The sequence below is a fragment of the Trichomonas vaginalis genome, chromosome II, assembly GCF_026262505.1.
Source record: "Trichomonas vaginalis G3 chromosome II, whole genome shotgun sequence".
NCBI lineage: Eukaryota > Parabasalia > Trichomonadida > Trichomonadidae > Trichomonas > Trichomonas vaginalis.
Window position 1 is genome coordinate 20,283,682 of NC_067204.1, and position 27,392 is coordinate 20,311,073.

Sequence of the window (27,392 nt, forward strand, 5' to 3'; positions counted from 1 at the left end):
TATTTCGAACTCACAGAAATTGTTACACTAAGTTAATAGCTGAAATTTGTCCAAAGGGGGCGGCGACAAATTTGCCCAGCCAGTAAAGTATTCAATTTTTTTGCATTTTTTAAGGGGGCACACGAGAGGATCATGTAAACTTCAGAATTTAGCTTCTTAAGGGCGCACCCGTATGTACGTTTATTTGAGAGGAGGAGGATTACACTCTCAATTTTGAGGGATTCGTTAGTTTATTTTCTCGATGAATATGCAATAAAATTTGATTTTTACCTTATCAATATACTTCATATAATATACACATGTTCATGTAAAAACTTTTTTCCAAAATCCTCAGGAATTAAGGGATTTTTGAATTTTAAGAATTTTTTTCGAATTTTTTCAAAAAAAAATATTTTCAGAACAGCCTTAACGGCTAAGATTTAGGAACAATGTTAAGTATCAAAAAGAAAGGAGGTCTGATATAGACAACATATATCGTTGAAGGTTGAAAAAATCTCTAATATTTGAGCCCAAAATTTCAAATTTTAATTTTTTGAAAAAAGAGGCCACCCGTATGTACGTTTATTTGAGAGGAGGAGGATTATATTTTTGAAAGGGTGAAGCATTATGAATATGTTAATTATATAATAATATGTATTATTATAAAAAAGAAAAAATAAAGCACGTTAAAATTTTTCTTTCTTGATTTTTTACAAAATCTACTTAGAATTATGCAAAATATGACTAAATAATTATAAATTTCAAGTTAAATTTTAATTTTGATAAATAATTTAAATTTCAAAATATCAAGTTCAGTTCGACTATGTATGTAGTAATTCCTCAATAAAGTGCCAAAACCCTATTAAAATATATGAACATTTTCAACATTTTAATGTTTTTATTTAAAAATTTGATGGAATATGAGCTTCAAACAATTATTATGTAAATAAAAATAATTAAATATATGTATTTATTCGTATTACAACCGTAGTAAGTCGATTCTTCCTTTCTTCTACTGAGATTTGAATTTGATTTCGAATTGTAAAGAGATTCAAAGGGAAAATACTAGCGGATAAAAACTACCTCCATGAAAGGGTCATAATGGAGTCAAGTTGTATTTTTTGATATTTTTTGCTTTTCGAGCCTAAATAGGTAGCCAAGATAATGCCTAAAAATAAGGTTCTAAATTCTGAAGTTTACATGATCCTCTCGTGTGCACCCTTAAAAAAAATGCAAAAAAAAATGTAATAAAATAAAAAAATTTTTAGTATCGATAATCTGAAATATGTTGTTTACTTAAGCCGCTCGCTTCGCTCGCGGCTTAGTTTCGTAATTTCGTACAATCTTTTTTCGAACCTGTTCTTTTCTTAAGCCGCGAGCGAAGCGAGTGGCTTAGTTTCGTAATTTCATACAATTATTTTACGAATTTGTTCTTTTTGTCAACCGCGAGCGAAGCGAGTGGCTTTTTATTTTTAAAAAATTTTTTTTTCTTTCTTACTTTTTTTCCCCTTACTTACAAATTTGATAGTAACTTACCAAATCTCTCTATCATATAATAATAAATTAATCCATTTTTTGTTTCAAATCTGACACTTTACATTTCTGATATGTAAACCTGTCACTTTTCACTTCACTTCACTGGGCAAGTTTGTGCCCCCCTCTGTCCAAAGCATGGCATCATGCGCTGAAAAAATTTCATATAAGGTAATGGGAATATGAAGCTGCTTGGATATAGATTCCCAAAGAATTCTAAAGAGTATAAAGCAAAAGGTGTGGGTGAAACGAACCGGAGATACCTTACAACAATCTCTTCAGTTTTGATACAAGCAAATAAATTAAATCCATTTAAGGTGTTATCATTTATATGGGAATTAAGTACAATCCAATTTACATCGTCCATTAATCCTATAATTTTCCAAGTCTTGGGATGCTCTTTTGAATTTGTGGGATTGAACGAAGAACTAATGGAGAAAGAATTGATACTAAATACGTGCTTTTTAAAACCAAAGCCAATGTAGTACTCTGGACATATTTCATCAGAAACCCTAAATGAGTGACGCGATTTATAGAATAATAATTGTTCTGGATTATCTCGACTTGATGACGTTTCATATTCAATATATTGCATCTTATTGTCAGATAATTTGTCAATATAGTCTAACAGGCCATTGGACTTATCTTTTGGATTATATGGAATTGAAATCAAGTGTTCTTAGTAAAAAAGTATGTCAATCAAAAATGCATATTGCAGGTAATGTTAGGGGAGTATATATATGCTTGGATTTTTATATTTAATAATTCAATTTGATATTTGTCAAAAAAATGTGAAATAATGGCCTAAAATCTTTAAATAACAATGAATTATATTTATTTTTTCAGCAAGGAATAAAATTCACCTGAGAGAAAACTTCTCATATTTTGATATAAGAAACGTGACAAAATTTGATGATAGGGATTGAATGGTTTACAATGAATTGAAATTCTATCGACAGAATTTACATAAAAAAAATTAATTCGTCATGACCCAACTCTTCAAGAAAGCCTTTTCGAAAGTTATGGATGTCATCAGTTCTAATCCAGAATTCGATGATGTTATCGATGCCCTCAAGAAGATGAGCAAAAACGAACGCGAAATGATTGATGGCATGTCAAATGCTTTTGGCGAGCCATACGATATCTTTGTCAAGGGACAGAACCCAGCTATCTCCAACTCTCTTCAGCCAATTGGCCAATCAATGAAAAAGCAAATCAAGGCAATGAATGAATGCTTTGAACGCATTTCAACATTGCCAGATGTTTTAAGCCCACTCAAGGCAGATCACAGAGAATTCGTTAAAGCACACAAGGATCACTTCGATCTTGTTGAACAGCACAACAAGACTGTTTCAGATGTTGCAAAAGCACGTGAATTCTATGAGAAGCAACAAACAGGTTCTCCATATCGCCTTACAGCAGAGGAAAGCCTCAAGAACGCTGAAGCTAAAGAAGCTGAAGCAAAAGCTGCTCTCGACAAATCTCTCGGGACTTACTCTTCTGCTCTTCACGAATACGAAGACAAATTCATCGAACAGCTTACAACAATTCTTAGTACTGCTGCAGCTGAACGCCAGAAACTTGCCGCTGAGCAACGTGCAATTGCTAACGACATTTCAGAATCTATCAAGACTATCGCGTCATACAATGATAAGACAATCCCAAGACTGAAACAAGCCTTAAAGAACCTCGATTACGAAGTCGTTGACTAACTATCTTAATAAAATTAGCTTTTCTAAACTCATTATGATTGTTTTTCTGGAATTAAAGCATTTGGTATCTTTAAAACTTTTTGGGTGTTTCAAATTCAAAATAAGATTTTTGTCAGATATAAAAATAGTGCATGTGGATCATATCGGATTATTGTAGTATGCATATGACTTCTAAATAATACGAGTTTATGAAGTTTTTGTCGGAAATTGGTACTTTATCCATAAAATAATGCATACATGCATCTTTTACCCTCAACAAATAATTTTTATCGATTAACAATGCATATTTCTAAAGATACATCAACTAAACATAGAATCAATTTTGGTCTCATTTTGAATATGCAATAACGCGAAGTTTGAGATCCATACAGTAAAAATATCAAAAATAGCAAAATAATGTTTAACTTGAAATTCATATCCTTAGTAAATATTTTTTATGTTTGAATATTATGATCCAAATTCGAACATTGATATATAGATATTAAATTACTTGGGATAAAATCAGAAAACATTCATTTCCAGAGCAATATTACTATATCTGGCGAGGGTTACGCTAGGAAGTTGACACATATTTATATTTGATTGACGGAAATATATATACTATTACATATGGTGACTTTCCAATGCATATAAAAAGAAAGAAATATATTTAATATAACAAAATAATCTATATATTAAAAAGATGGTTCAAGCAATGCTGTAACCATTAAAATTCACGTAGAGAGGGATCTTATTCTCTTTGAACAGTTTGTTGATGAGTTCTCCTTGTTCAGATGAGAAACTTCTTTGACATATTTTAGTCATCATCACATCAACATAATCTCTTTTGTCGATGATACTTGAAATGATCTTATAAGTGTAAGATTCACCAAGTTCAACAATGATTTCTTCTTGTTCAGCAAACACTGTCATTAAAACATCAGTCAACATTTCGAATTCTTCAACATTGTTGATGATATTATCAGCAACTAAAGGAATCAATGATACAACACGTAATCTTGTTTCAATGCAATTTGATGTGTTCAAAATTTGAGAAATTGTTGTGATTATATATGATGCATATTTCCTTGATTGTTTGCTATAATCAATGACACATTTCTCAAGAATATCAAGTGCTTGTGATGAACAATTTTGATTGTCTTTCATCTCATCCAATGCAACAATTTGCAAGATATAAATCCATGAAGAACTAATTTGATCTTTCAATGAATTAATTACATTTGAAATAGAATCAACAATTCTCGTTTTTTGTTTATCATTAGCATCAGGATAAGCAGTTAAGTATGCTTCAAACAACTCATCTTGTCTGTTATATCCTGAATTATGGGAACTAATGATTGATAACTCAACAAATTTCAAACATATTTTGTAATGTATTATCCCAATCAAAACTTTTTGTTTGATTTCATTCCAAACTTGTTTCCAGATGTAATCTGGAGATCTAGCTGCATGTAACATTATATTCAAGATCTGCTTGAGAATAATCTTTCTTGGTTTATTGTTTTCATCATAGAACTCTTTATCAAATGCATCAATCATCAAATTAATTGAATATGAATCTAAATTTTCAAAATTAAGATCAAAATCAATTTGATTTCTGAGAATGAACTTAGTATATTCATTCCATGATGTTCTTATTGTTGGGAAACACTTGGACAACTTCTTTATTATACTATTTGGAACTTTTTTGATTCCATTCTTTAGATACTTTTGAATCAATATTTCAGAAAAAGAAAAAAAATCTTCAAACTTTGCAAATTGATTTGCATAGCTTGATAATCCAAGAAATGCTTTCAACATCATCAATGATCCTTGGCAATACATTAGGTTCTCTTTTGGAAAGTCTGAACAGAAATTCAATGATTTTTTGAGTAAATCATAACAAATATCATAAATTCCATCAAATATTGTAATCAGTGGATAATAGTATTCATTAATAATCGATCTTCTGATATTCATTTCTGCAATTTCAGTTTTTTCTTTGTCAATTTCAGAATTATCAAATATCTCAAGTTTTTGATCAATATTTATCATAATTGAGGTTTCAACTATTGAATTAGATAATATTTCATTGTATCCTTTTGAAGAAAGTTCGTGTAAAACATCTTGATAATTAAATTGGGAATTCATTTTCTTTTCTTTGAGAACAAATGATGTTCTAATGATTTCATAAGTATAATTAAATGTTTTTTTCGTCATTAGAAAGAAAATCTTCATGAATCAAGTGACTAATTCTTCTAATTAAGTTTTCAAAAACTTCTTTTTGTCTTGGAATCAAAATATATCTAAATAATTCATTAATCAAATCGCATACATTGTTTTTTGGTAGGAATTCAATGAATTGATTGAAGATTTCAATGTCTCCAAGAGATAAAAGCTCTCCTAATCTAAGTTTATCAATATAATCATGAATTTTGTATAAAAACTCACCAATTGTTTCATAATCACAAAAATTATTTTCAATGAATAAATCTAAACCTTTTTGATAGTTATTACTAAATATATCTGCACAACAAAGCAACTTCTCATTGTTTCTGTCTCTTTTAGGCTGCTGAAAACTTCTTTTCATTAACTTATCGAAGGAATTTAATAATTTACCAAGAACAATCATTGCTTCTTGTTGTTTATGACTTACAACGTCTGATTTTGGCATTGCTACATCACAAATATCCTTGAAAATTGATAAAATTGTTTTGTTTCCATTTCGTATTTGTGAATTCAAAATTGAAACCAAAAATTCAGGTGATTGAGAAAGTTTTTTAAGCATTTCACATGCATAATAAAACATTTCATCATTATTTTGGTTCAAAATAAATGAAATTTGAATGATTAACTGCTTATGATCAGTGATTAAATCAAATTTCTCCCAAATTATGCTTGCAAATGAACATGGAAGTTCTAAGTTCATCTTTGAATTCGTAGCAGCTACAATTTCTTCATAAACAGGGATAATAAATTCTTTTGCCATTTCTTTCGCGAATGGCTTTTTCCAGAAGTCTATTTCTGTATTCATTGATCTACAAATAAGCATAGCAATCTGATTGACTGTTGTTCTCTTTAAATTCTCTGATTCAATTAATTCAAACAAAGAATGATAAATTGCAATCATATCTAGATCGAGTATTGATATTTGATCATTGGGTTCTTGAACATCTTTAACAATATCACTTGAATCTTCGTAAACATTGTTCAAAATTGTTTTTGCGTAATTATTGAAGTTATCAATATGTATATTAACTGATGTATCAAGACTTCTCATTATTATGAATCTTATTCCTGCACTAAGAACGTTATCAATCAATTCTTTATCTGTATTCTTATATTCATGGGAATTCGAAGCATAAATGAGAATTTTGTATATAATACCTAGTAATTCTCCGATTACAACATGAAATCCTGCATAAGAAGAGAAGATTAAGTTTACAAATTGAATTGATTTGATTGAGGTTTCATAATTGGAATCTTTTGATATAAGAATTGCCAAACTGAGTAGATTCTTAGCAAGTTCTATTGATGGATATAGCTCAGAAGACGAAAATTTAAATAGAGAAATCATAAAATCAAGGGTTAGATTGCCGTATTTAGTCTTATTGGAATTGCAAGCAAGTATAAATGGATAAACAACACTATCAAGATCAAAATTGTCCGGAGATATCCCTTTATGATAAAATTTTTGAATTTGCTGAACTTGATACTTAAGATCTTTGTCTGAGAACATGCCAAGCGAGCTATTCAACAAGTCAATGTATTTGTATATTTCTTCAATGAGATTGGCCGAAAGTCCCATCAAAAAATTTAGAGTAAAAACTCAATTATATGTATTATCTCAAAATTCAGAAGCGTATTCGGATGTCTCTTTCAAATTTAAATTCTATAGAATTAACGATACCGATCGTTAATTAGCTGAGCATCATCTATCATGAACTGTTACCAGATTTATTTTCATAAAATTTTGAGAATATTTCTTGGTCTAGTTATTTTCTGGTAATAATTAACCATTTCTATTTTCTATCATGAACCTTATTAAAATAAAGCAATTCTGGCAAAAATTATTAATCTGACATGAATTTTTGAGATTTTTGAGTTCTGAAGCAAGGTTTATAGAAATCAAAAGAATACGGGTGTTTAAGGAATGGATTTGTTCATTGGTATAATTACAAGTATTTTGACGATGCCTACCGCATTTTTCATTAATTTTCAATCAATTTTATCGCTTCGATGCGCCCAAATAACTCATATCGTCAAATTACAACTTTTTTTAATAATTGTCAAGTCTGTATCCTTACTAATGGATTTAAAGAATACTTTCTATGTTAAAATTTGATTTATAGCTTTTATATTTATTTTATTTTTACCCAGATTTTCCTTACTTTTACCACTCCCCATGTAATTTCTGGGGAAAACGATAATTCATTTTTTTTATGGATGAATAGATCATTTTCCTAGAAAGGACCTCATATCTCTGGCTAAAAAGAGTGTCAGATCCTAAATAGGTTATTGATCTAGTGTACAAATCCAATAAAAAGCCTATTTTTTTGGCTTTTTTGGTGCTCATTTTTTCGAAGATCTACATGAATATGGGGAAACCATCGGATTTTTTTGGTTAACCCACATCTTCATGTAGTCTGGACTATCTTTCCTCGAAGGACCTCTTTACGGGTGTAAAAACTCATAAAGTTCTCAAAAGATTCATTCTCGATCTCCATGCTGAAAGAATTTACAATAAAAAAGAGATCTACACATCAAACTACAGCCATAAATGAACTGAACCCCTAAAGCTCAGCTCTTAGTTTATCAAAAACGTCGAAATCCTTCTCATTGCAATCAAATTTTCTCAATAACTCATAAGAAAAATCGAATTTTGATTAAGCCGATGTTATAGGTATCACAAATACTACAAACTTGAGCAATATCGAAATTGCCAGCAAAAGTTTGAAATTGCATTGCTCATATTTGTTTTGTAAACTAAAAATCTGCTTATATTATTCATTAATTTTTTATATATTATTCATATACTTTAATAAAAACAATACTATTTCACCTTAAAAATGAATTTCATAAGTCAATATTATTTTTTTGAAAATGTATCAATTTTCGATTAAAACAACATGAGAATAAAATTTACGCAAAATTATTTTAAAAAATGGTTTTAAAAATTTACAATTGATGAAGAATAAGATTGCAAGAAGTTTTGAAGTTTAATTTTAAGAAAAAAAATTCGGATATTATTCATGGATCTAAGTAATCTGATATTTGAGTATCGGCACTATGCATAAAACATATATTTATAGTTTTTTTGGAGTTTTATGATTTTAAATATATTCAAATTTGGCAATCCAATAGATTTTTAAAAAATAGGTAAATAAAAATAGATTACATATGCAGCAGATTTAGAACATGAAACAAATCTTATAGTGACCTAAAAAAAATTCATGATCCAAAAAAGAAAAAAATTGGCTAAATGGGAATCAAACCTTAGCATAATGAATCATTATGTCGGATGTTTCCACTACACTACACCAGCAATTCGAAAAGTACCCTTGGTGGTTCTATTTAATAGCTACTCCCAACGATAGGCGGTGTCCCCAGCTTTAGAGAGGTGGTAAAAGTAAGGCAAATCTGGGTAAAATTTTTTCATGTCTGATCAAGACGCTCATCCAAAAGAATACATTGAATTGAGAAATACCTACAAATACTACATAGATTCATATATTGCATTGTACCAGCTAAAAACGGAAAAAAGTGATGAATTAAATAAGATTTACAAAATGATCAAAGCAGAATTGATTGATTCAAAGAAACATCTCCCCGAAAATGTAATAAAAGACATTTTAAATATCATTCCATATAATAATCGCTATGCAAAGTCATATTTATTTCTTGCCAAACTCTTATATGATGAATATCATATAGAAAATGTCAACAAAGTTGAAGATATTTCAAACTTTCTGTTTTATAAAGAATATGGAATTAAATTAGACAAGTCTGTTGATTTTGAAGATATTTATTTAGGAAAACTCGATATTCATACAGAAAATACGATCTACAGAGCAATTATGCATAATGACTTAATAAAGTTCATCAGCTTTATTGAAACTAAAAGATTTAATAAATATAAAAAACTTAACAGCAGATTATATCCATTTTCTATGCATGGATATTCATTACTTGAATTATGTTGTTACCATGGAGCTGTTGATTGTTTCAAGTTCTTAAGAACCAAATTTAAATCAAATATAACTGAAACATGTCTAGAACTTTCATTTTTAGGAAGAAATCAAGAGATCATGAGTGAATGCTTGAAATATCAAAAGCCAAATAAAGATTGCATGATATATGCAATTATTTCACACAACATTGATTTTGTTACTTTCTTGATGAATGAATACAAAATAAAGATCGATTTAGAAAATTGTGGAATTTACAATAATCTTGAATCCTATTTAGTTTATTTCGATCAAACTCATTCTATTAATTATTGTTTAATTAATTCGGGAATATTTGCTATCCCATCTCTTTGCGAATATTTCCTATCAAATGGTGCAAGTATCAATAAAAAGTATATTCATGGATTTACCGCTCTTCATTATGCAGCAAAAAATAATTATAAAGAAATGACGGAATGTCTTCTCTCACATGGTATAAAAATCAATGAAAAAAATTATGATGGATTTACCGCACTTCATTATGCAGCAAAATACAATAGTGAAGAAATAGCTGAACTTCTTCTTTCATATGGTGCAAATGTCGATGAAAAAGATAATATTGGATATACAGCACTTCATTATGCAGCAAAATTCAATAGTAAAGAAACTGCCGAAGTTCTTCTTTTATATGGTGCAGATATCGATGAAAAAGATAATAGAGGATGTACCCCACTTCATTATGCAGCAAAATGTAACGGTAAAGAAACAGCAGAAATTCTTCTTTCATATGGTGCAAATATTGAAGAAAAAAATCAATTTGAAGAAACTCCTCTTCATATTGCAGCAGACCATAATTATAAAGAAATGGCGGAACTTCTTCTTTCATATGGTGCAAATATTGAAGAAAAAAATCAATTTGAAGAAACTCCTCTTCATATTGCAGCAGAACATGATTATAAAGAAATGGTTGAACTTCTTCTTTCACATAATGCAAATATCAATGAAAAAGATAATATCGGAAGTACTGTTCTTCATTATACAGCAACGAATAATTGCAAAGAAATAGCTGGACTTCTTCTTTCACATGGTGCAAATATCAATGAAAAAGATAATGATGGGTTTAATGCACTTCATTATGCAGCAAAATATAATAGTAAAATAACAGCTGAATTTCTTCTTTCACATGGTGCAAATATCGATGAAAAAGATAACATCGGAAGAACTGCTCTTCATTATGCAGCAATAAATAATAGTTAAGAAACAGCCGTGGTTCTTATTCCTCTTGGTGCAAATATCGATGAAAGAGATAATTATGGAAAAACCGCTTTTTATTATGCAACAAAATGCAATTGTAATGAAATAACGGAAATTCTTATTTCACATGGTGCAAATAAGTCGATGTTTCATTATAAGATGCTATTGTCATTGCTTTATTCAATAATAAATTTCATTAGAAATAAAAAATAATTATGCTTTTACGAATTTTTATTAAGCTGGTATCCGCGATCTAATGCTTCTTGGTCTGGTAGAATAAGCAGTCGCTGCTCATATTGGTGCTCCAGTAGTGATATTCCTTCACGTAAGTAAAATAACTGGCATAGCTTTACTATATTAGATGAATGAGTGAAAATTAAAGCTGATGAAAATGAGATTGAATTATCTTTGAGATTTTGAAGACTTAAATGTTGCCTATGAATCACCTCTTCATATGTAAATAATTCATTGAATATTCTCCTTCTCTAACTATCAACCTTATAAGAATTAAAGCTAAAAATCGTAATTCTTATTAGATTTACTGACCTTTTGATGAATTCATAACATATACAAAATGTTTTCATCAAGTATTCGCTCAAAATCAATACAGTTCCAAAAGTGAGATCATTTAATCAGGAATTTGATATCGTTATACTGAACATTCACTTGAATCAGTCATTGAATATCTTATAAAGAAGGTTGTTCTACTCTAGTGTGTAAAAAGAATGTTAATTTTCAAAAATATTAAGAATTTGATATCATTATACTGAGTATATACTTGAATCAGTCATTGAATATCTTATAAAGAAGGTTGTTCTACTCTAGTGTGTAAAAAGAATGTTAATTTTCAAAAATATTAAGAATTTGATATCATTATACTGAGTATATACTTGAATCAGTCATTGAATATCTTATAAAGAAGGTTGTTCTACTCTAGTGTGTAAAAAGAATGTTAATTTTCAAAAATATTAAGAATTTGATATCATTATACTGATTATATACTTGAATCAGTCATATAATATCTTGTATAGAAGGTTATTCTGACTTTGTGTTAAAAAAGAAGGTTAATTTTCAAAAATATTAAATAATAATTTTTTTATTGTTTCTCCACAAATACAGCGTATTTAGCGACCTGACCCTGTTCACCTTTGATATTCTCGCAGGTGTAATGGGTGTCATTTTCGCCGATAATTGTTAAAAGTTCGCCAGTTTCGACTGCGAGTGAACCTTTTCCGGTAGAGAGCTGAGCGGCTCTGACGAGAGCTATCTTAGATCTATCAATTTTTAAGCAAGCTGATGGAGCATAGCGTTTTTGGCCCAACGGATCGCGAGCAAGGACCCATTCGTGCTCTAGGTTATCGTAAGTAAAGATTTTCGTACCTGCGGTGATATTCATCTGGAATGGATGCTGAGATTGGAAATCTTTAGTGACTGTAGCAATAAATAATGGAGCGTCGATCTGGTTAAGAGGTGCAGCAACGATTTCGTATTGCGACAACTCCGTAAATGGTAAAGAAATCGGAACAAAATCTTTTGGTTTGATAATCATTCTTACGATGCCTTTTGAGTGAATAAATTGAGTGAAATGGATCTTCCATGGGATTGCGCTTTGCTCGAACCAATTCTTGACATCGCGATAGTTGTTTGAAAATGTATTGCAAGATGGAACGAGGCATTCGTTTACGAGGGACGAAATGAGTTGGATTCTCTTCGGATGGTATTGATTCATCTGTTCAATGGCACTTTCAACGAAATCTACGTAGTTATTGTGAGCAGTGTTGAATTTGCAAACAGCTTGCCTTAAATTGCATACAGACTTCTGGTAATTGGCGCAGGCATCCTTGAGAGCCTTATTGGCCTTCTCAATCTTATCTGTCTTTCCTGATTTCGTCACTGTCAGAAATTCTTTATAGGCTTTCTCTGCGGCAGTGCTTGCATTCGTGTAATCTTTGAAGCAGGATTTGGCAGTTTGCTTTGTGTTATGGCGATATTTGGTGTATTCATTGAATTTGTTCACAATTCCTTTTAATTGCTCTTCGCATTGGAATGTGAAGTCAGCCATAGGCTCAAGGATGGCTCCTTCGATAAAATTGGAGAACGAATCAAGTTCTGATACAATTTGCTCAGACATTGATCCTAAAATTTCTAATCTTTGAGTGTGGCAGCCAGGAATTCCGGGAGCTGCTTGCTGACTTTGATCTGGAATATATTTCTTGAAATTGTTAACTTTCAATGTTGGCATAGATGAAGTGTGTTTTTTGTATTCAGTTTTTACAGTGCGAATGTATTCACGAAGTTTCTTCATTCTCATATTGGATAGATCTAAATAGGCAGATGCCCATTCGAATCTCTTCTGTAGTGCCTCATTTTGTGCCTGAGTTGCATCAAAGTTGAGCATTTTTCAGAATTTGTCACGTTTTGGATTTTTCTCTACAAATTTCTTCCTTGATTCGATAATTTCCCATTCCAAAGTTCAAAGTTCGGTCATTGTCATGTAAATTATTGGCTTGGTCTAATGAACTATCCATGAGAAATGGATATTTGATAATTCATTTCCTATTACACAAACTCAATTAGAAGCCAATATGCTTCGAAATATTGAACAATTAACCTTATTGAAGATATAAGCCACTTGATAGCATTCTCATTGAATAATTGGCTCACATATGATTTCGATTTTATATTGATCTTAAATATATGTGATTCAATTAGATATGAGTAAGATTAGTCTTTTATGTCTCATTTGCTGAAATTAATAAACAAAACACCTATATGTTAAAATTCATCTAAATGTTCTACAAGCTATACCCCAATCAATCACATATATTCAAATGTATACTTTGTGTAACTCTTACTCCTTTAACAGCGCTTTCATAATTGCAATAATTATTTCAAATTTTAGGTAAATAAAATATATTTTGATGAAATTTGGTTTGTTGGTGCATATATAAAATATTTGCTAGATCTAATCAGCAAATCTAAAATTGTGTCACCATTCGGAACGATTATTGTAAACTTGCTATGCTACTTCCAGATAATTATTCCACTGTTTGGACAACAATTATCTCCAGCGAAAAACCATGCACAGTTAAAGTTTCTGAGCATGCAACACTCCATATAACAAATCTTTGCGTTGGCCGCGAAGAATATACTCCACAAACAGGACGCCTCGTTCTTTATGCTAAAGTTAACGATCAAGATGAAGTTGCACTCATTCCATTTACATTGGGCTCATTTGAATCCTCCCAAGTTGATTTCAATTTCAATGAAGGAGATGTTATTGTATTTACAGTTAAAGGCGCTAAAGCTTCAGTTCATGCATCCGGATTTCTAACAGGATTGCTTGCAATTGATATCGAAAATGCAAGAGAGCCTCTTATTAAGAATGAAGTTAAGGAAGAAGAAAAGTAAGACTATAGTACGAATAGAAAGTAATTTGTATTTCAAATAAAGCTTTTATTTTAATATATTACAAATCGTCAAAACTAATATTTTTGAATTTATATGATCATATTTTTAAAAAAGAATCATAATTAATCCTTGATATTTTAGGGCATGAATTTTTATTAGTTAAAAGTACTAGAAATGTAATGATGGCCATATAATCCGAGTTTTGATAATTGAATGACAGATTAAGCATTAAATTAAAAGAATTTGCAAAAAAATATTTGAATTATTTATAGTATATAATATGAATGTATTATATCCCAATTTTTTAGTTTGTGGACTTCTTGCAATCGACAATGAGGTTTTCGCCATTGGAAGAAAGAACTGTAACAACAACCTGGTCGTTTGTGTTGACGCATTCGTTGAAGAGGTCGATAACGCGCTGGCGCATTTCGTTGCCCTCTGGTGGAAGATCAACATCTTCACGGAGTGTGCCATCGAGTGTAAGGAGCTGTGTGTGGCCATCATCGATGTTGATGAGACCGTAATCGGAACGATCGACGAATGGAACTTCGATTTCGTGGGATGTTGGAAGGTGGGTTTCGTAACGGCGGCCTGTGAAGAGATCTGTGCCGGCGATACCAGCCTTAGCGTGTCCGTGCTTGCCTGTCTTGGACTTTGTAATATCGACAACACGGCATGGACGGCCTTCGATGAGAACGTAGCCACCCTTCTTGAGCTTGTTAACTGGGATTGTAGCTTTTTCCTGGGAGCCAGCATCGACTTCCTGGATTTCTAAATCATGATGGACTTCTTCTTCAGCTGAAGACATGTTAAAAAAATAATGGCCAAACTTCGAGAATTGAATATATTCTCAAATAATTGAGAGATAGGGTCTTGCAAAGGGTAATATTTTGCCCTTTTTCAAAGTTTCAATGCTGGCAAAACGATAAATATTTGCAAATCGAACAAATATTGTTTTTTTGAGTAATCCTGTCTCTGTGTATTGAACTGGAGGAATCTGTTCAATATCGGTTTTTAATGTTCGTAAAAATGTCAAAAATGCATATTTATTGTATTGTAAAGAAACACATCTCATCTATACAAATAGAATCTAGTTATCCTTGATCGCGGTCGATAAGTTTTCAATATCTTTCAATTATTTTATCACTAATTTTGGTTCAGATGCATTAGTATTTGATTGTATGAATAATATTTTTGAAAATCCCATTGTAAAATTTGAAAACCAAAGAATGGACATAACCGTCCATCTTGGAAAATATTTATTTTCTATAATTCTCTTAAAATTTTCTACATTTGTCGATTTTGTCAAAAACGTTTTTGAACCGATAGACAAAATATTGAATGTAACTTCACCCTCCACTATTCACTACAAAATTTTAATATCATGTACTAATTATGATAATGATTCTAGATTTTTGGGAATTGGCCTGTGAATTAATGTGTCTTCTCCATATTTCAAAAAGATTTCTTCTTTACTTATACTACCTTCAAAAATTCGGATATATTTCAGTTCTATCAAGTCAAATTAGAATAATTTATTGAATTTCTTACCTATTAACACTGATTTTCTACTTCAAAACAAATTATCTTCAGAATTTCCTTTTACAAGAAACAACATTTCACATCATCTACTTCTCATTCTGGTGTTAAGCTTTCATCCGATTTATTCGTAGGTTTTTTTATTGCGCACATTTTATTTACTTTAAATTTCAATAACTAGCTTAAAACCAACAATGTACATGAAGTTTAGATGTTTTTTATTGATTAAAGCTTGTCCTTGAGCATTATGAAAATTAATCTCTTTATTTTGCTTCCCTTTCAAAAGATATTATTGTACAGACGCAATGGATGCCATGCGCTTAAATTCTTTTATTTATATAGATAAAATTTTATATAGAATTAATAATCCCAATATCCTACCTTAATATCATATATACAAACATTAATTTCCTGAGTACAGATGAAATCTACTTCACAATAGCTGAATTCCCATAAATAATTGATAAAATTTGATAATAAAGATAAGAGTTTTCTTTTCTAATAACAATTGAATCTACTTATTGACTGATTGAATATTCATATCAATTATTTGCCTTGTTGTTTCATCAATATTATTTTAACCAATAAACATCTTTATTAATGAAACACCCTTTAACACTATATACTTTATTAGATTTCTAATTAAAACTTACCGGAAACAATTGAAAATGATCAAGATTGAAGATAGATCAGTACGCATTTAGATTTTTTCTCATATAAAGATATACATTTGATCTGAAATTATTGCTCTATACATAATGGCTATATCAAATACATCATAAAATTACAATATATATTTTTTGCACGTTTTTAGACCCTCCAATAAATTTGTAACAGAAAAAAAATGAGCTCGAGTCAGCAATCTGAGGAAAGCAGGAAACTGATTCAGCAAATGTTCCAGAAGGCTCGTCAGAGCACATCTGCAATGGTCCAAGAGCATCTTTCTATCGAACAAGAACGTACATATAGATTTAAGAATACGAAGAAAGGAATCCAAGAGAAATTTAAAGAAATTGATGAGAAAATTGAAGATGACAAAGCTGAATGGGGTGATGCCTGGGATAATGTTTTGGCTCAGACAAATCCAGTTGATTTCGATAAAGAACTTCGTAAAACAAGGGAGCAGTGCGAAAACGTTATTGCCATGAAGCTTGCATTCGTCAAGCAATTAGAACAAGAAGTTATGAAAAGAGATCATGAGTACGTTAATAAGATAGCAGCACAGAATCTCCAAATTGATAACATTGTTAAAACTATGAGAGACAATGAAAACAAACTGCGTCAAGAAATTACCACACAGTTAAACACCGTCGTTCAAAACTACGAACAATCACGAAGTGCAGATTCATATCGACTTTCACGTGAAGCTAAGGAAGTCGAAGCTAAGCGCCAAGAGAGAGAAAAGGTTCTTCTTCAAGAAGTTACAAATATGGCTATTGCAAACCGTGACGAACTTGAACACATCCGTCGAGTTAACGCTGAGAAGTACATTGTCCAGCGTACCGAGTTCGAGTATCGTCTTCAAGCTGCTCAGAAGGAATTAGAAGATTCCCTTGCAAAATACCACTTTTCCATGGAACAGTTAGAATACGATACTCGTATTCTCACAGATAACCAAGGAGAGCACGATGACAAAGCCAAGCAGCAAGCTAAAAAGATTTCACGTCAAAAGGATACAATTCGCAACCTCAAAGCCAAGTACTACGATGAAGAAAAGCACTTCAAGCACGAGAACCAGAAAACGACCGATGAATACAAGAAGATTGCCGAAAATTATCGTAAACTACAAGAAAGGTTCCGTAAAGTCGCTTTTGCCGACTTCAATGCATTCAGAGAAGTCTGGAACTACAACGAGAAGCGTCTTCACGACCTTGTTCTCAAAGTTATCGATGCGAATCAAATTATTACTTCACAACAACTCGGCAAGGAAGTTCCTCCTGTCAATCCAGAGTATGTTGCCCGTCTTATCATCGGCACAGAAGAATTTGAGGACCTTACGAAGACTCCGCAAGCTCCAGCAGAAGTCAAAGAAGATTCAGCCACAGAAAAGACCACGACAGGACTTATTTCGGGCAAAAAACTCTCAGAGAACCTTGAGCATCTTTGGCGCCTTGTCTCCGATGAAGTTGGTTTCCTTGTTGACGAACGTGTCAAGAATCTTATTAATCTTCCAGAAGACGAAGACCCCGAGACATCAATGATGAAGATCCGTGTTGACCTTTTGCTCCAAGATTTAGGCATCACTTCCGATGAAGACGCCGCTCAATTACTTTCTTATTTCTTGAAAGATACAGAATTCGAACTCGAAACTCCAGGTTTCGTTCGTCCACATGAAGTTCTTGAAGGTCTCCGTCGTTTCGTCGAAGCTTATCACCCAAGTACACAACAGAACCAGACAAGTCTTTTCGGCCAAATCACAGCCGATGCAACACAAAACACATCATCCGAAGTTGCCAGAGCCATCATCCAATTGCAGCAGAAGATGAAGAAGGAGTTGCCTGACCAGCTCAAATTCATCGAGAAGAAGACTGATGTTGTCACCGATGAAATGGAAAGAATATGGAAGACGGCATTCAAAGTCATGCAGAGATACGTCACAGAACTTGAAGAACGTGCGAAATTGATCGAAGAAACAGATGCACTTAAGCGCCAGAACGAAGAACTTGAACAAATCTTGCAGAACTCAATCGAATCAGAGCAAAATGATCAACTCATTTATGCTCCACATGAAACTGTTGACTTCTAAAAAAAATTAACTATATTTTGATGTAAATAAATTATTTATTAAATTTATGATTTTAAAATTATGCTGTTGTCTATAGCTTGTAAGATAAATTAATACCCAAAAAGAAAGAAAGAAAGAGATAGGTTCCTGTGTTTAGCTGGGAGCTCCAGAATGAAAACTCTGCCTTTTAAAGCCAATAAATTATCCCTAAGGATGGAAAAAATAAAGCACTCTCAAATTGATCCACATTCATATAATTTTTTTTTCGAATAAAATTATCATCATTCTATTTCAAAAGGTGTATTTTGTTAAAAAAACTTGAAAGAATTTCAATGTGATCATTTGGGGAAAAAAAGTGGAAAATTGAGTGTATTTTGAGCACCTTTTTTTACTTTTTTCCTCACTCTAAAATAAACTGCAAAAAAAAAATGAATAACAATCATATAAAGTAATATATAAATCATGTTGCTATTAATATTGATAAAGAGTTTAAAATTTGCTGGAGTAAAAATCTTAGTATAGGAGTATGTAAAATTTATATATGTTTTATTCATGAAACTGATTGTGAGTTAAGACTAATAATGGCAAATGACAGGCGGTTAGGATGAGATCTATAATATATAAAGTCATTCGCTGTTTCAGGCATCAAGAGAGGAATGGTGATGTTTTCAATAGAGATGTATTCAAGGACTTCAATTGTTGTGTTATCATAAATTCCTTTTTTGTTCTCAAAATGAACATAAACATTCTTATAGCCAAAGAAATTTTTAGATGAATTTGTTAAAATTGTTCGGCTTGTGACATATAAATGACTTTTGTATTTAACATATCCAGAATAACCACTTGAATTAAACATTCTTGGAATGAAAATATATGGAGGTTTAGTAGAAATACGAGTAAAATAAGTGTCATAACTGAATCTATTTGGACTGTTTAGGAATATAATATTTGTGATGTTTTCACATTTATAAAATATACTATCTCCAATAGTTTGTACATTCCCAGAAATCGCGATAGTTGTTAATGATGTGCAATGATAAAATGTAGTATGTCCAATATTTGTGACACTATTTGGAATTGTGATACTTGTTAATGATGTGCAATCACTAAATGTCCAATCTCCAATATATGTGACACTATTTGGAATTGTGATATTTGTTAATGAAGTGCAACTACTAAATGTCCAATCTCCAATATATGTGATACTATTTGGAATTGTGATACTTCTTAATGAAGAGCAACTACTAAATGTAGAATTTCCGATATATGTGACACTATTTGGAATTGTGATATTTGTTAATGAAGAGCAATTGTAAAATGCATATTTTCCAATATATGTGACATTATTTGATATCATGACATTTGTTAATGATATGAGATCTTTAAATAATTTATCTCCAATATATGTTAAGCTGCCTGAAATTGTGACAGTAGTTAGGTTGATCAATTCAGAAAATGCATGATCTCCAAAATATGAAACATTTCCGAGAAGAGTGAGATTAATTAATAATTTGCATGCATAAAATGAATAACTACCAATATATAGATCAATTCCTGAAATTGTGATATCTGTAGATTGACACTCAGCAAATGCATATTTTCCAATATATTTCAAATTTTTTGGAAGAGTGATATTTGTCATTTGACAACCATAAAATGCTTCATCTCCAATATATGTTAGATTTTCTGGAAATGTAACACTTGATAATTTACAATCAGAAAATGCACGATCTCCAATGTATGTTATATTTTCTGGAATTGTAATACTATTATTTAATAAACAACCTGTAAATGAAAAATTTCCAATATATGTTAAATTTTTTGGAAGAGTGATGTTTGTTAATTTACAATAAGAAAATGCGCCATCTCCAATATATATTAAACACTCGGGTAAATCTATTGATTTTAATGCACAACAATAAAAGCATCGATTTCCTATACTTGTAATATTTTTAGGAAGTTTAACTATTTCTAAATAGTAACACTCTTCAAATATTGATTCGTCGAGAAATGAAAGTTTATTACAATTGCTGAGATCTGCTGATGTAATAATTGACCACTGAAAGCTAAAATTATATATTCTGATTATTTCACTGTTTTCTTCAAAACTAACTGATGTGACGTCATATGCACAAAAATATATAAAATCTGAAACTATCACTTTGACATGTTTAGGGATAATAATATCACCACTTGATCCAGAACATCCATCAAGAACTGTATTTCTACTACCACTTTGATATTGAAAATTATTAATACATTGACTTAGCCAAAGTAGAAAATAAAACAATAGAAAATAATTTTATCATTTATATAGTTTTAAAATATGAATTTGGTGTGAAATGTTGTTTTTAAGTTAAATTTTGTTTACGACTTTTTATATTCATTGATTTTAACTGAATAACAAATATGTAATTTGAATTAAATTTTTGTAACTTATAAAAGTTGAGAAATGAAATCGGTTATTAAAAAAAATTCAGAAGTTAATAGAACATTGTATCAGATGTCACTAATTAAGTATAAAATTAGATTTTTCTCATATCTTTGGGGGAAAAAGTCATTTGATTTGATAAAATGAAAGATAAATAACTTGGAAACAAATGATATATATTCTGAAGTTGCTATACAATTCTGCATGTGAAAAGTTCTTATCTCATTTTGATATCATGAAGATAAAGCACATGTCCATCATATTTCATGCATTTATAATTGTGAGATGGACGATGGAAATTGACAATCTTTGAACGTTAAAATCAAAAAGCATTTAAAAGTGATATACATTCTCTGTTCCGATAATTATTTTAATTTGAATTTCTCACAAATTTGAATGTTTCATCGAAAAAGTGTATTGTTGCGAAGGAAAATTACAAAATTTACGTGTCAAAAATTTATGATGCATTAATTTTTGATAAAGATATTGATAAATCACTCCTTCTTACAAATTCAAGAACAAAGAAATACATTCGCATAATGGTTTTGACATCAAATTAGAGGATTCATGTAAATCTCTTTTTTTATATAAAGATTGGTTCATTTAACTTCAATTTTGCTGATACTAGTGCTGATAATTAGTACGAAAATGAACAATTCAGCAGGAATCAATATATTAGGTAAAATTATTAAAGATAAGGAACCTGGATATAAGATATATTCCTATACATAGCTTCATTTCTTGGTTATTTTAAAATACAATCACAATAGTTTTATTTATTGGTGAAAACAGAAATGTTAAAATTTGATGAAAGCAAACACTTTTATTTATTAATATCATGGTTAAAAGAATTAAGCGAAAGAAAAGAAAGTGTCGGTTGCTGTTTGTGGATAGAAGAACTGTACTGGGAAACAGCAAGCTGAATCAGAGTAGAAATCGAAATCGTCGCAGTCGCGACCGCATTCTATTCCTGACTTAATCTTAACATCAAGGACATCAAATAAATTAAGCATAGCATCTGATCCTGGAATTGAAAATTCCTGATTCTGGGTTGGCTGAGGTGTAGCGCTAAGGTAATCCTCCTCAAACTTGGCTTTGATGGATGGAGCTGGTGTCATTGTTGGGTTGACACGGATTGTCCAAAATTTCTGTTCAATATGGTTGCCCCTTAAGATTGGGAGTGTTTCGATTAAATCACGGCGAAGGTTAGCTTGCTTGTTATCTGTAATATAACCAAGCTTTGAAAATACACCGTTTATATTAGATTTTGATTTCTGAATTAAGATAGAAAGTTGCTTAACATTAACAGCCAAGCAGCCGGACAACCAGCAAATACCACAAACTAAGCAGCGCTTCCAGTCGTCGTTATCGTTTCTGATACAGTACTTCTTGATCTCAGATAAAATTCCATCGAAAGTATCAACTCTACGGAATCTCTGATATCTGTGCTTCTCACTACCGACCTCGCTCCTAAGCTTGAAGTATCCTTCCTGGTCATCAGCGACAAGGATCTTAAGGTAAGGAATGCTGTTCTTAGATTCCATGAAAGTTATGAAGTTATTTTTTTGTGATGTTTACATTATAGTGGGTCATAGCAAATATTTATGAAATATGAATCTACAACATAAATGAGTATTTTAAAAATCAAACTCTTTGAAATGATAAAATTCTCACAAAAATTGTGGCGGCTTTTTATTTTTTGTGGAAGTATGGGATCACAGCGGTTTTTCTCAAAATCAGTATTTGGCTACTCTATATTATATTCTATATAACTAATTATATATAATTCATCGAAATTTTAGGTTTGAAAAAATAAATAAAATTAATGAATTTATATGAACGATTGCATGCTATGCATAATAAATGGATTATGTAGATTTCAGTTAAAAATTTTCCTTTTCAAAATTCAATTCTGAAATTTTTATAGATTATAGTTCTATGGTTAGCAAATGCTATAAAAATGTTGATATGCGAATATCTATTGAAATTTGTCAAATTTGAATTCTGAAATCAAATTTAGTTCATTGAAAAAATAATATCTCTCAATTTGTGTTAAATCTTCCGTCAATCAGTCCTGAAGTGCGATGCTCATAATTTTTTATGTTTTGATTGGCATCATGCACCTATCCATTTCGTTTATTTCGATTTCCAATAAACAAAATGTCAAAAAAATTGCGTCAAAAATGCATATTTGTGCTTCGTGACAATCAAATACCTACTATAAATTATACATCATCTCATATTTATTCAAGTAACTTAAAAATTAAAGAAGAAATCCAAATTTCGTAACAAAAATTGTGATTATTTCCTTGTTTGATCTGAATAATCATATTTCATTTGGTAGTGTATACTTTATCAAACTATTTTGAATTATAAAAGCAATATTTCAATTGCAATCGAACCATTTTCATCATTAATCAATATTTTTAATATCAAGCACATTATCACTGAATAATTGCAAGTCAATTTGTATGATTATTTGATTAAAAATATAAAGTTCAAATTCAAATTTTCAATCATTGCCAAAAATTTATATAACCATAACTTTTAAATATTCAATGCATAATGTCCACTACAATATCTTTCGTAGTGTAATTAAAACGGCATATCATATTAAAGAAAACTATATTTTATCAGCTACACCATTGTGTAACTCAACTTAGAGAAAACCACAGATCAAATTTGATATATCTAACTGTATGCATTAAATGAATTCATGAAATTTCATTATCAATCAATATTATTGCAAAATTGAATATAAAAAGTTCTAAGAACTATGCTGAATAGAGCTGTATATCCCAAACCATCTATATTCTAATAAAAACATTCTGCAAAGCATCAACAAATCAGAAATAGATTGTCGTAATCTATAAATTGAATTATTTCAATATCTCTCGCATGATCGGGTAAATCTTTCAATACTAGGGCTCACTATTGTATGCGTCATTGAATTTATACAAACTTTATAACTTAGATCAAACTAGATTGTGATCACAAGATTCTGTTCTATATCTAGAATATGATGTGTCCTATGCTCTGTTTATATGAACAGATTCGGCAATGCTCATTTGCTTATGATTATTCTCTAAAAATTTGAGAATAGAGCACATGTCAAGAAAATAAAAATAAAAATATGTGATAAAAAAAAATATTTTCCTTTTTTTAAAACAGAAATTAACAAGTCTGACAGAAAATTGAGTCACTTTGATCCCAATAAGACATTGGGTTATATGTTGGTGCGAGAAGTCTTCTATCATCTCTGTTCTGCTGTCTTGAAACCAAATAAACAGGTTCGAAAACAGATCTTTTCACAGTTTCGTTCTTTCTTATAATTTGTGTCCTTGTTGGGGTGACCATTGAAGCCACAGCCTGTACAAAGAAAGGAGGAGCAATGGCCGAACTAACCATTGTTATAACTGTGCACCAATGTATTGGATTTGCTGTTGTTCTCCACATGACGAGATACATGTCTTTGAGCATCTCGATTGATGATATTGATGATGCAACAACTGCAACAAAAACATAGAGAATCCAACTGCCCCAAATGAAAATTAAATTCAATGCAGTGAAATGCATTGTCTCTAAAGTAACTGTGAACAGGATAATTAATATTAATGCGGAATATACAACTTGCTGGGCCTCATCTAATGAAGCTGCGTTGCCATCAACGTTATTCGCATGATGTTCAGTGAAAACGAAGTACCAAATGATGGTAATGACAATTGCTTGGTATATACCTCTCATGTACCACCAAAACAATGTCCTCTTGTTGCAAAAAATCGAATGTTGTGTATCTTGGTAAACGTAAGGGTGCAAAAAGATGGAACTCTCTTCAATGTCTTTGTCCTGCAAGAAGAATATGACAGGGAGAATGGTGAATATGGCATTGTAGCACATAATATTAAATGAATTGAAGAAGGAAGAGCCGGAGAAGCCGCTTGAGAACATAAATAATAACTGGATCAAGCAGAGAACTGTCGATTTGTAGAAACAGAACTGGCTGAGCCAAGATGTTCTGTATCCGGCATATCTTCCATGAACTAAGAGCAATCGCTGCAAAAATCTGTATTGGTGTAATGCAAAATCACCGGCTGCAGCTGCTTGCATTCCTTCCTTTCCATGGATGCCAACTCCGATTTGGGCTGCTCTGATCATTGGAACGTCATTGCCGCCGTCGCCAATTGCAAGGACTGTCTTGTTCATGCTTTTGATGCATTCAACAATTTGAGCTTTTTGTAATGGAGTGGCCCGACTTACAATTACGCATTTCGCTCTTGATGCGAGCGATTTGAAGTCTTCTACAAGTGGAGGTGATAATAACTCTGGTAAACAGGCTTGGTTGGTCGTTCCTTGGAGAGTTAAATAAAAAACAAAATTTGGAGAAACTTTAAATTGTGAATCTACGTATTCTTTTGCAGTACTAAGTAATTTACTGACCGGTGTTCCCTTGTAGGAAAGGTCTAAAATCTTTCCATCGCCCTGAATTAATTGAGTAGAGAAAGATATCTTAATTGCGGTCTGTAAAATATCACCTGTGACCATCCAGATTTTAATGCCAGCATCTCTGAGCATTGAAATTGTTTCTGGGACTCCTTGTTGTAATTTATCTTCAATTGCGGTCATTCCGAGCAATTCTGAGTCTTTTTCGAGATTATCATAGACAATTGCCTCATTCTCCTCTCTGTTATTGATTTCTCTTCTAATGTGTTCAATATTAGATATAAAAGTATTGAATTCTTGTTCAGAAAGCTCTTTTTGGGACTGAGCCATAACTCTCAAGCCCATACCAGCAAGTTGATATTGCTGTCCATCGAAATATTCAAAGGATTTCGGAACAGCGCAATTTTTAGAGACAATTTCGCCAGCACCTTTAGTAAGAAGCCAATATTTATTGGAATCAAGGTCTTTTACGATAACTGACATCCTCTTTCTGATATAATTAAATGGAATAACATATTTAATTTCATATCTCATCAAAGGAATGTTCAAACTCTCACTTTGTATGGAGAATATCTTTCCTTCTTGCGTAACAGTAATTCCTAGCCTATTAAGACCTTTAATAAATGAAATTTCTTCCGGAGATATTCCAATAGGTTCATTATTTTCGATTTTTAGGGTATGGCAGAGTGCTAGGCATCTTATTAGATTATAAACATTCATATCATGTTCGACAAATGCGTTATGTAATAACGGATCTTCATAAATTGTTTCTGTATCGGAAGAATAACCGTAAATGACACCTTTGGCCGAAAATTTCTTCAATTCCATAACGTTTTCGGTTAAAGTTCCTGTCTTATCAGTGAAAATATATTCAACAGCACCAAGATCTTCAATTACACTTGTATTTGCGCATGTTGTATGCTTTATTTCGGTATCATTGTTCCTTCTATCACTTAATATCATCTTGTTATCGAGTTCTATCCACAAACTGTAAATGAATTTACAGATATCTAACGTAACTTTGAGAGAAATCGGAATCATTGAGGTTGTCAATAGGAAGAACCTGACGTATAGTGTAAGCCAATCACGCCAATCGTATTTAGTAATCTCTAAATATGCGAAATCCATCATATGCTTGATTTGGTAAAAATTACCAAATGAGCCACAAGCGATTGACAGCAAAATTTGAATGCCGAAGACCCATTTGGAGACAGTATTAAGGAGAATCTCGATTTTTGTCCATTTGACTGGTGGTTTCTGGCTGTTTAGGCCAAGTTTCGTTTGCTTGCCGGCATATACGATTGTTCCTATGATTTTGTTAGTATTTCTGAGAATAGTACCCGCTTGGATAAAATTGGAACTCGTAATTGCGTGTAAATTGCCTTGTATTTCGACTGTACCGTTGAATAAATATAATTCTGAATTTGGAGGTTGACATTTTACTTTTGCGTTTAAATCTTTGAATGTAGATGGATCCATTTCGGCAAAAACAGGTAGCATTGTTCTTTCTTTGAGGTTTGTTTCACCATCAAGATTTGATGTTTCAATTGAGCATGTTCCATCTTTTTCGGAGGATTGAAGTACGATTATATCTGCTGGGCATTCTTTATCACGCTCTAAAATTATTACATCACCAACATGAAAATCTTTTGACTGAATTTCTTTCAAATCGCCGTTTACATAGCCTGTGTATTTTCGTTCATTAATTTTCTTATCTTCCCTGTGTAATTTGATGTCATCGTAGCCTTCTCTGAGGATTGCGATAACAAAAATAACAATAATTGGAAGCCATGTTGTCCATGGATTGACAGGTGATAGTTCTCTGAAAGATTGAAGAATACCAATAAGAATAAAGTAAAAATTCATAAAACGAGTGATGTGAGTGAACAAAATAAGCGGAAGGAATGAATACCATGTATATTTCGAGTTCACAACAACATTACTAGAATGTGATGAAACAGTTGACCTCACGCCTACATTAAAAATGCGTTCAGTCTCCTGTTTCTTTCGAGAGAAAACCATTTTTTTTGTTTGGAGAAAAAAAATTCACCGAAATTATGTCAAAATAAATATTCCATTTATCTTGTCATTTGATGTTAATACGTTTTTTGATTCTAAAATATGTTTCTGATCAAAGATTAGATTTTCATTTTTTCCTTCATAAATATTAACTCACAAGGATTTGAGAATTATTACAGTATTGTACGATATGCAATTCTGTG

The 27,392-nt window shown here is 31.3% G+C and overlaps 11 protein-coding genes across 11 annotated transcripts, besides 4 other annotated features; 4 read left to right on the forward strand and 7 right to left on the reverse strand.

Moving 5' to 3' along the window:
* The first annotated feature begins 56 nt into the window (after nucleotides 1-56).
* Nucleotides 57-160: a mobile genetic element.
* Nucleotides 161-1,200: a mobile genetic element.
* A 148-nt stretch (nucleotides 1,201-1,348) lies between these two features.
* Nucleotides 1,349-1,444: a mobile genetic element.
* A 173-nt stretch (nucleotides 1,445-1,617) lies between these two features.
* Nucleotides 1,618-1,640: a mobile genetic element.
* An 840-nt stretch (nucleotides 1,641-2,480) lies between these two features.
* On the forward strand, nucleotides 2,481-3,657 carry TVAGG3_0577770 (arfaptin homology (AH) domain/bar domain domain-containing protein; the record flags this gene model as incomplete). Its single annotated transcript, XM_001582074.1, has 1 exon — nucleotides 2,499-3,224. The coding sequence occupies one exon, from the start codon at nucleotides 2,499-2,501 to the stop codon at nucleotides 3,222-3,224; it is 726 nt and encodes a 241-aa protein (XP_001582124.1).
* Nucleotides 3,658-3,911: 254 nt separating this feature from the next.
* On the reverse strand, nucleotides 3,912-5,354 carry TVAGG3_0577780 (protein of unknown function (DUF1981) family; the record flags this gene model as incomplete). Its single annotated transcript, XM_001582073.1, has 1 exon — nucleotides 3,912-5,354. The coding sequence occupies one exon, from the start codon at nucleotides 5,352-5,354 to the stop codon at nucleotides 3,912-3,914; it is 1,443 nt and encodes a 480-aa protein (XP_001582123.1).
* A 49-nt stretch (nucleotides 5,355-5,403) lies between these two features.
* TVAGG3_0577790 (regulation of ARF protein signal transduction) lies at nucleotides 5,404-7,011 on the reverse strand (the record flags this gene model as incomplete). Its single annotated transcript, XM_001582072.1, has 1 exon — nucleotides 5,404-7,011. One exon carries the CDS (start codon nucleotides 7,009-7,011, stop codon nucleotides 5,404-5,406), a length of 1,608 nt encoding a protein of 535 aa, XP_001582122.1.
* A 1,849-nt stretch (nucleotides 7,012-8,860) lies between these two features.
* On the forward strand, nucleotides 8,861-10,627 carry TVAGG3_0577800 (ankyrin repeat and SOCS box-containing protein 4 family; the record flags this gene model as incomplete). The annotated part of the gene is made up of 1 exon (XM_001582071.1): nucleotides 8,861-10,627. One exon carries the CDS (start codon nucleotides 8,861-8,863, stop codon nucleotides 10,625-10,627), a length of 1,767 nt encoding a protein of 588 aa, XP_001582121.1.
* Nucleotides 10,628-11,697: 1,070 nt separating this feature from the next.
* TVAGG3_0577810 (arfaptin homology (AH) domain/bar domain domain-containing protein) lies at nucleotides 11,698-13,482 on the reverse strand (the record flags this gene model as incomplete). The annotated part of the gene is made up of 1 exon (XM_001582070.1): nucleotides 11,721-13,022. One exon carries the CDS (start codon nucleotides 13,020-13,022, stop codon nucleotides 11,721-11,723), a length of 1,302 nt encoding a protein of 433 aa, XP_001582120.1.
* A 162-nt stretch (nucleotides 13,483-13,644) lies between these two features.
* TVAGG3_0577820 (nucleoplasmin core domain domain-containing protein) lies at nucleotides 13,645-14,097 on the forward strand (the record flags this gene model as incomplete). The annotated part of the gene is made up of 1 exon (XM_001582069.1): nucleotides 13,646-14,035. One exon carries the CDS (start codon nucleotides 13,646-13,648, stop codon nucleotides 14,033-14,035), a length of 390 nt encoding a protein of 129 aa, XP_001582119.1.
* A 200-nt stretch (nucleotides 14,098-14,297) lies between these two features.
* TVAGG3_0577830 (initiation factor 5A) lies at nucleotides 14,298-14,871 on the reverse strand (the record flags this gene model as incomplete). The annotated part of the gene is made up of 1 exon (XM_001582068.2): nucleotides 14,340-14,843. The coding sequence occupies one exon, from the start codon at nucleotides 14,841-14,843 to the stop codon at nucleotides 14,340-14,342; it is 504 nt and encodes a 167-aa protein (XP_001582118.1).
* A 1,412-nt stretch (nucleotides 14,872-16,283) lies between these two features.
* Nucleotides 16,284-18,764, forward strand: TVAGG3_0577840 (cilium-dependent cell motility; the record flags this gene model as incomplete). The annotated part of the gene is made up of 1 exon (XM_001582067.1): nucleotides 16,419-18,320. The coding sequence occupies one exon, from the start codon at nucleotides 16,419-16,421 to the stop codon at nucleotides 18,318-18,320; it is 1,902 nt and encodes a 633-aa protein (XP_001582117.1).
* A 59-nt stretch (nucleotides 18,765-18,823) lies between these two features.
* On the reverse strand, nucleotides 18,824-20,196 carry TVAGG3_0577850 (surface antigen family; the record flags this gene model as incomplete). Its single annotated transcript, XM_001582066.1, has 1 exon — nucleotides 18,850-19,941. One exon carries the CDS (start codon nucleotides 19,939-19,941, stop codon nucleotides 18,850-18,852), a length of 1,092 nt encoding a protein of 363 aa, XP_001582116.1.
* Nucleotides 20,197-21,313: 1,117 nt separating this feature from the next.
* Nucleotides 21,314-22,283, reverse strand: TVAGG3_0577860 (transcription-initiator DNA-binding domain ibd family; the record flags this gene model as incomplete). The annotated part of the gene is made up of 1 exon (XM_001582065.2): nucleotides 21,582-22,274. One exon carries the CDS (start codon nucleotides 22,272-22,274, stop codon nucleotides 21,582-21,584), a length of 693 nt encoding a protein of 230 aa, XP_001582115.1.
* Nucleotides 22,284-22,771: 488 nt separating this feature from the next.
* On the reverse strand, nucleotides 22,772-27,189 carry TVAGG3_0577870 (putative phospholipid-transporting ATPase family; the record flags this gene model as incomplete). The annotated part of the gene is made up of 1 exon (XM_001582064.1): nucleotides 23,905-27,036. One exon carries the CDS (start codon nucleotides 27,034-27,036, stop codon nucleotides 23,905-23,907), a length of 3,132 nt encoding a protein of 1,043 aa, XP_001582114.1.
* Nucleotides 27,190-27,392: the final 203 nt, after the last annotated feature.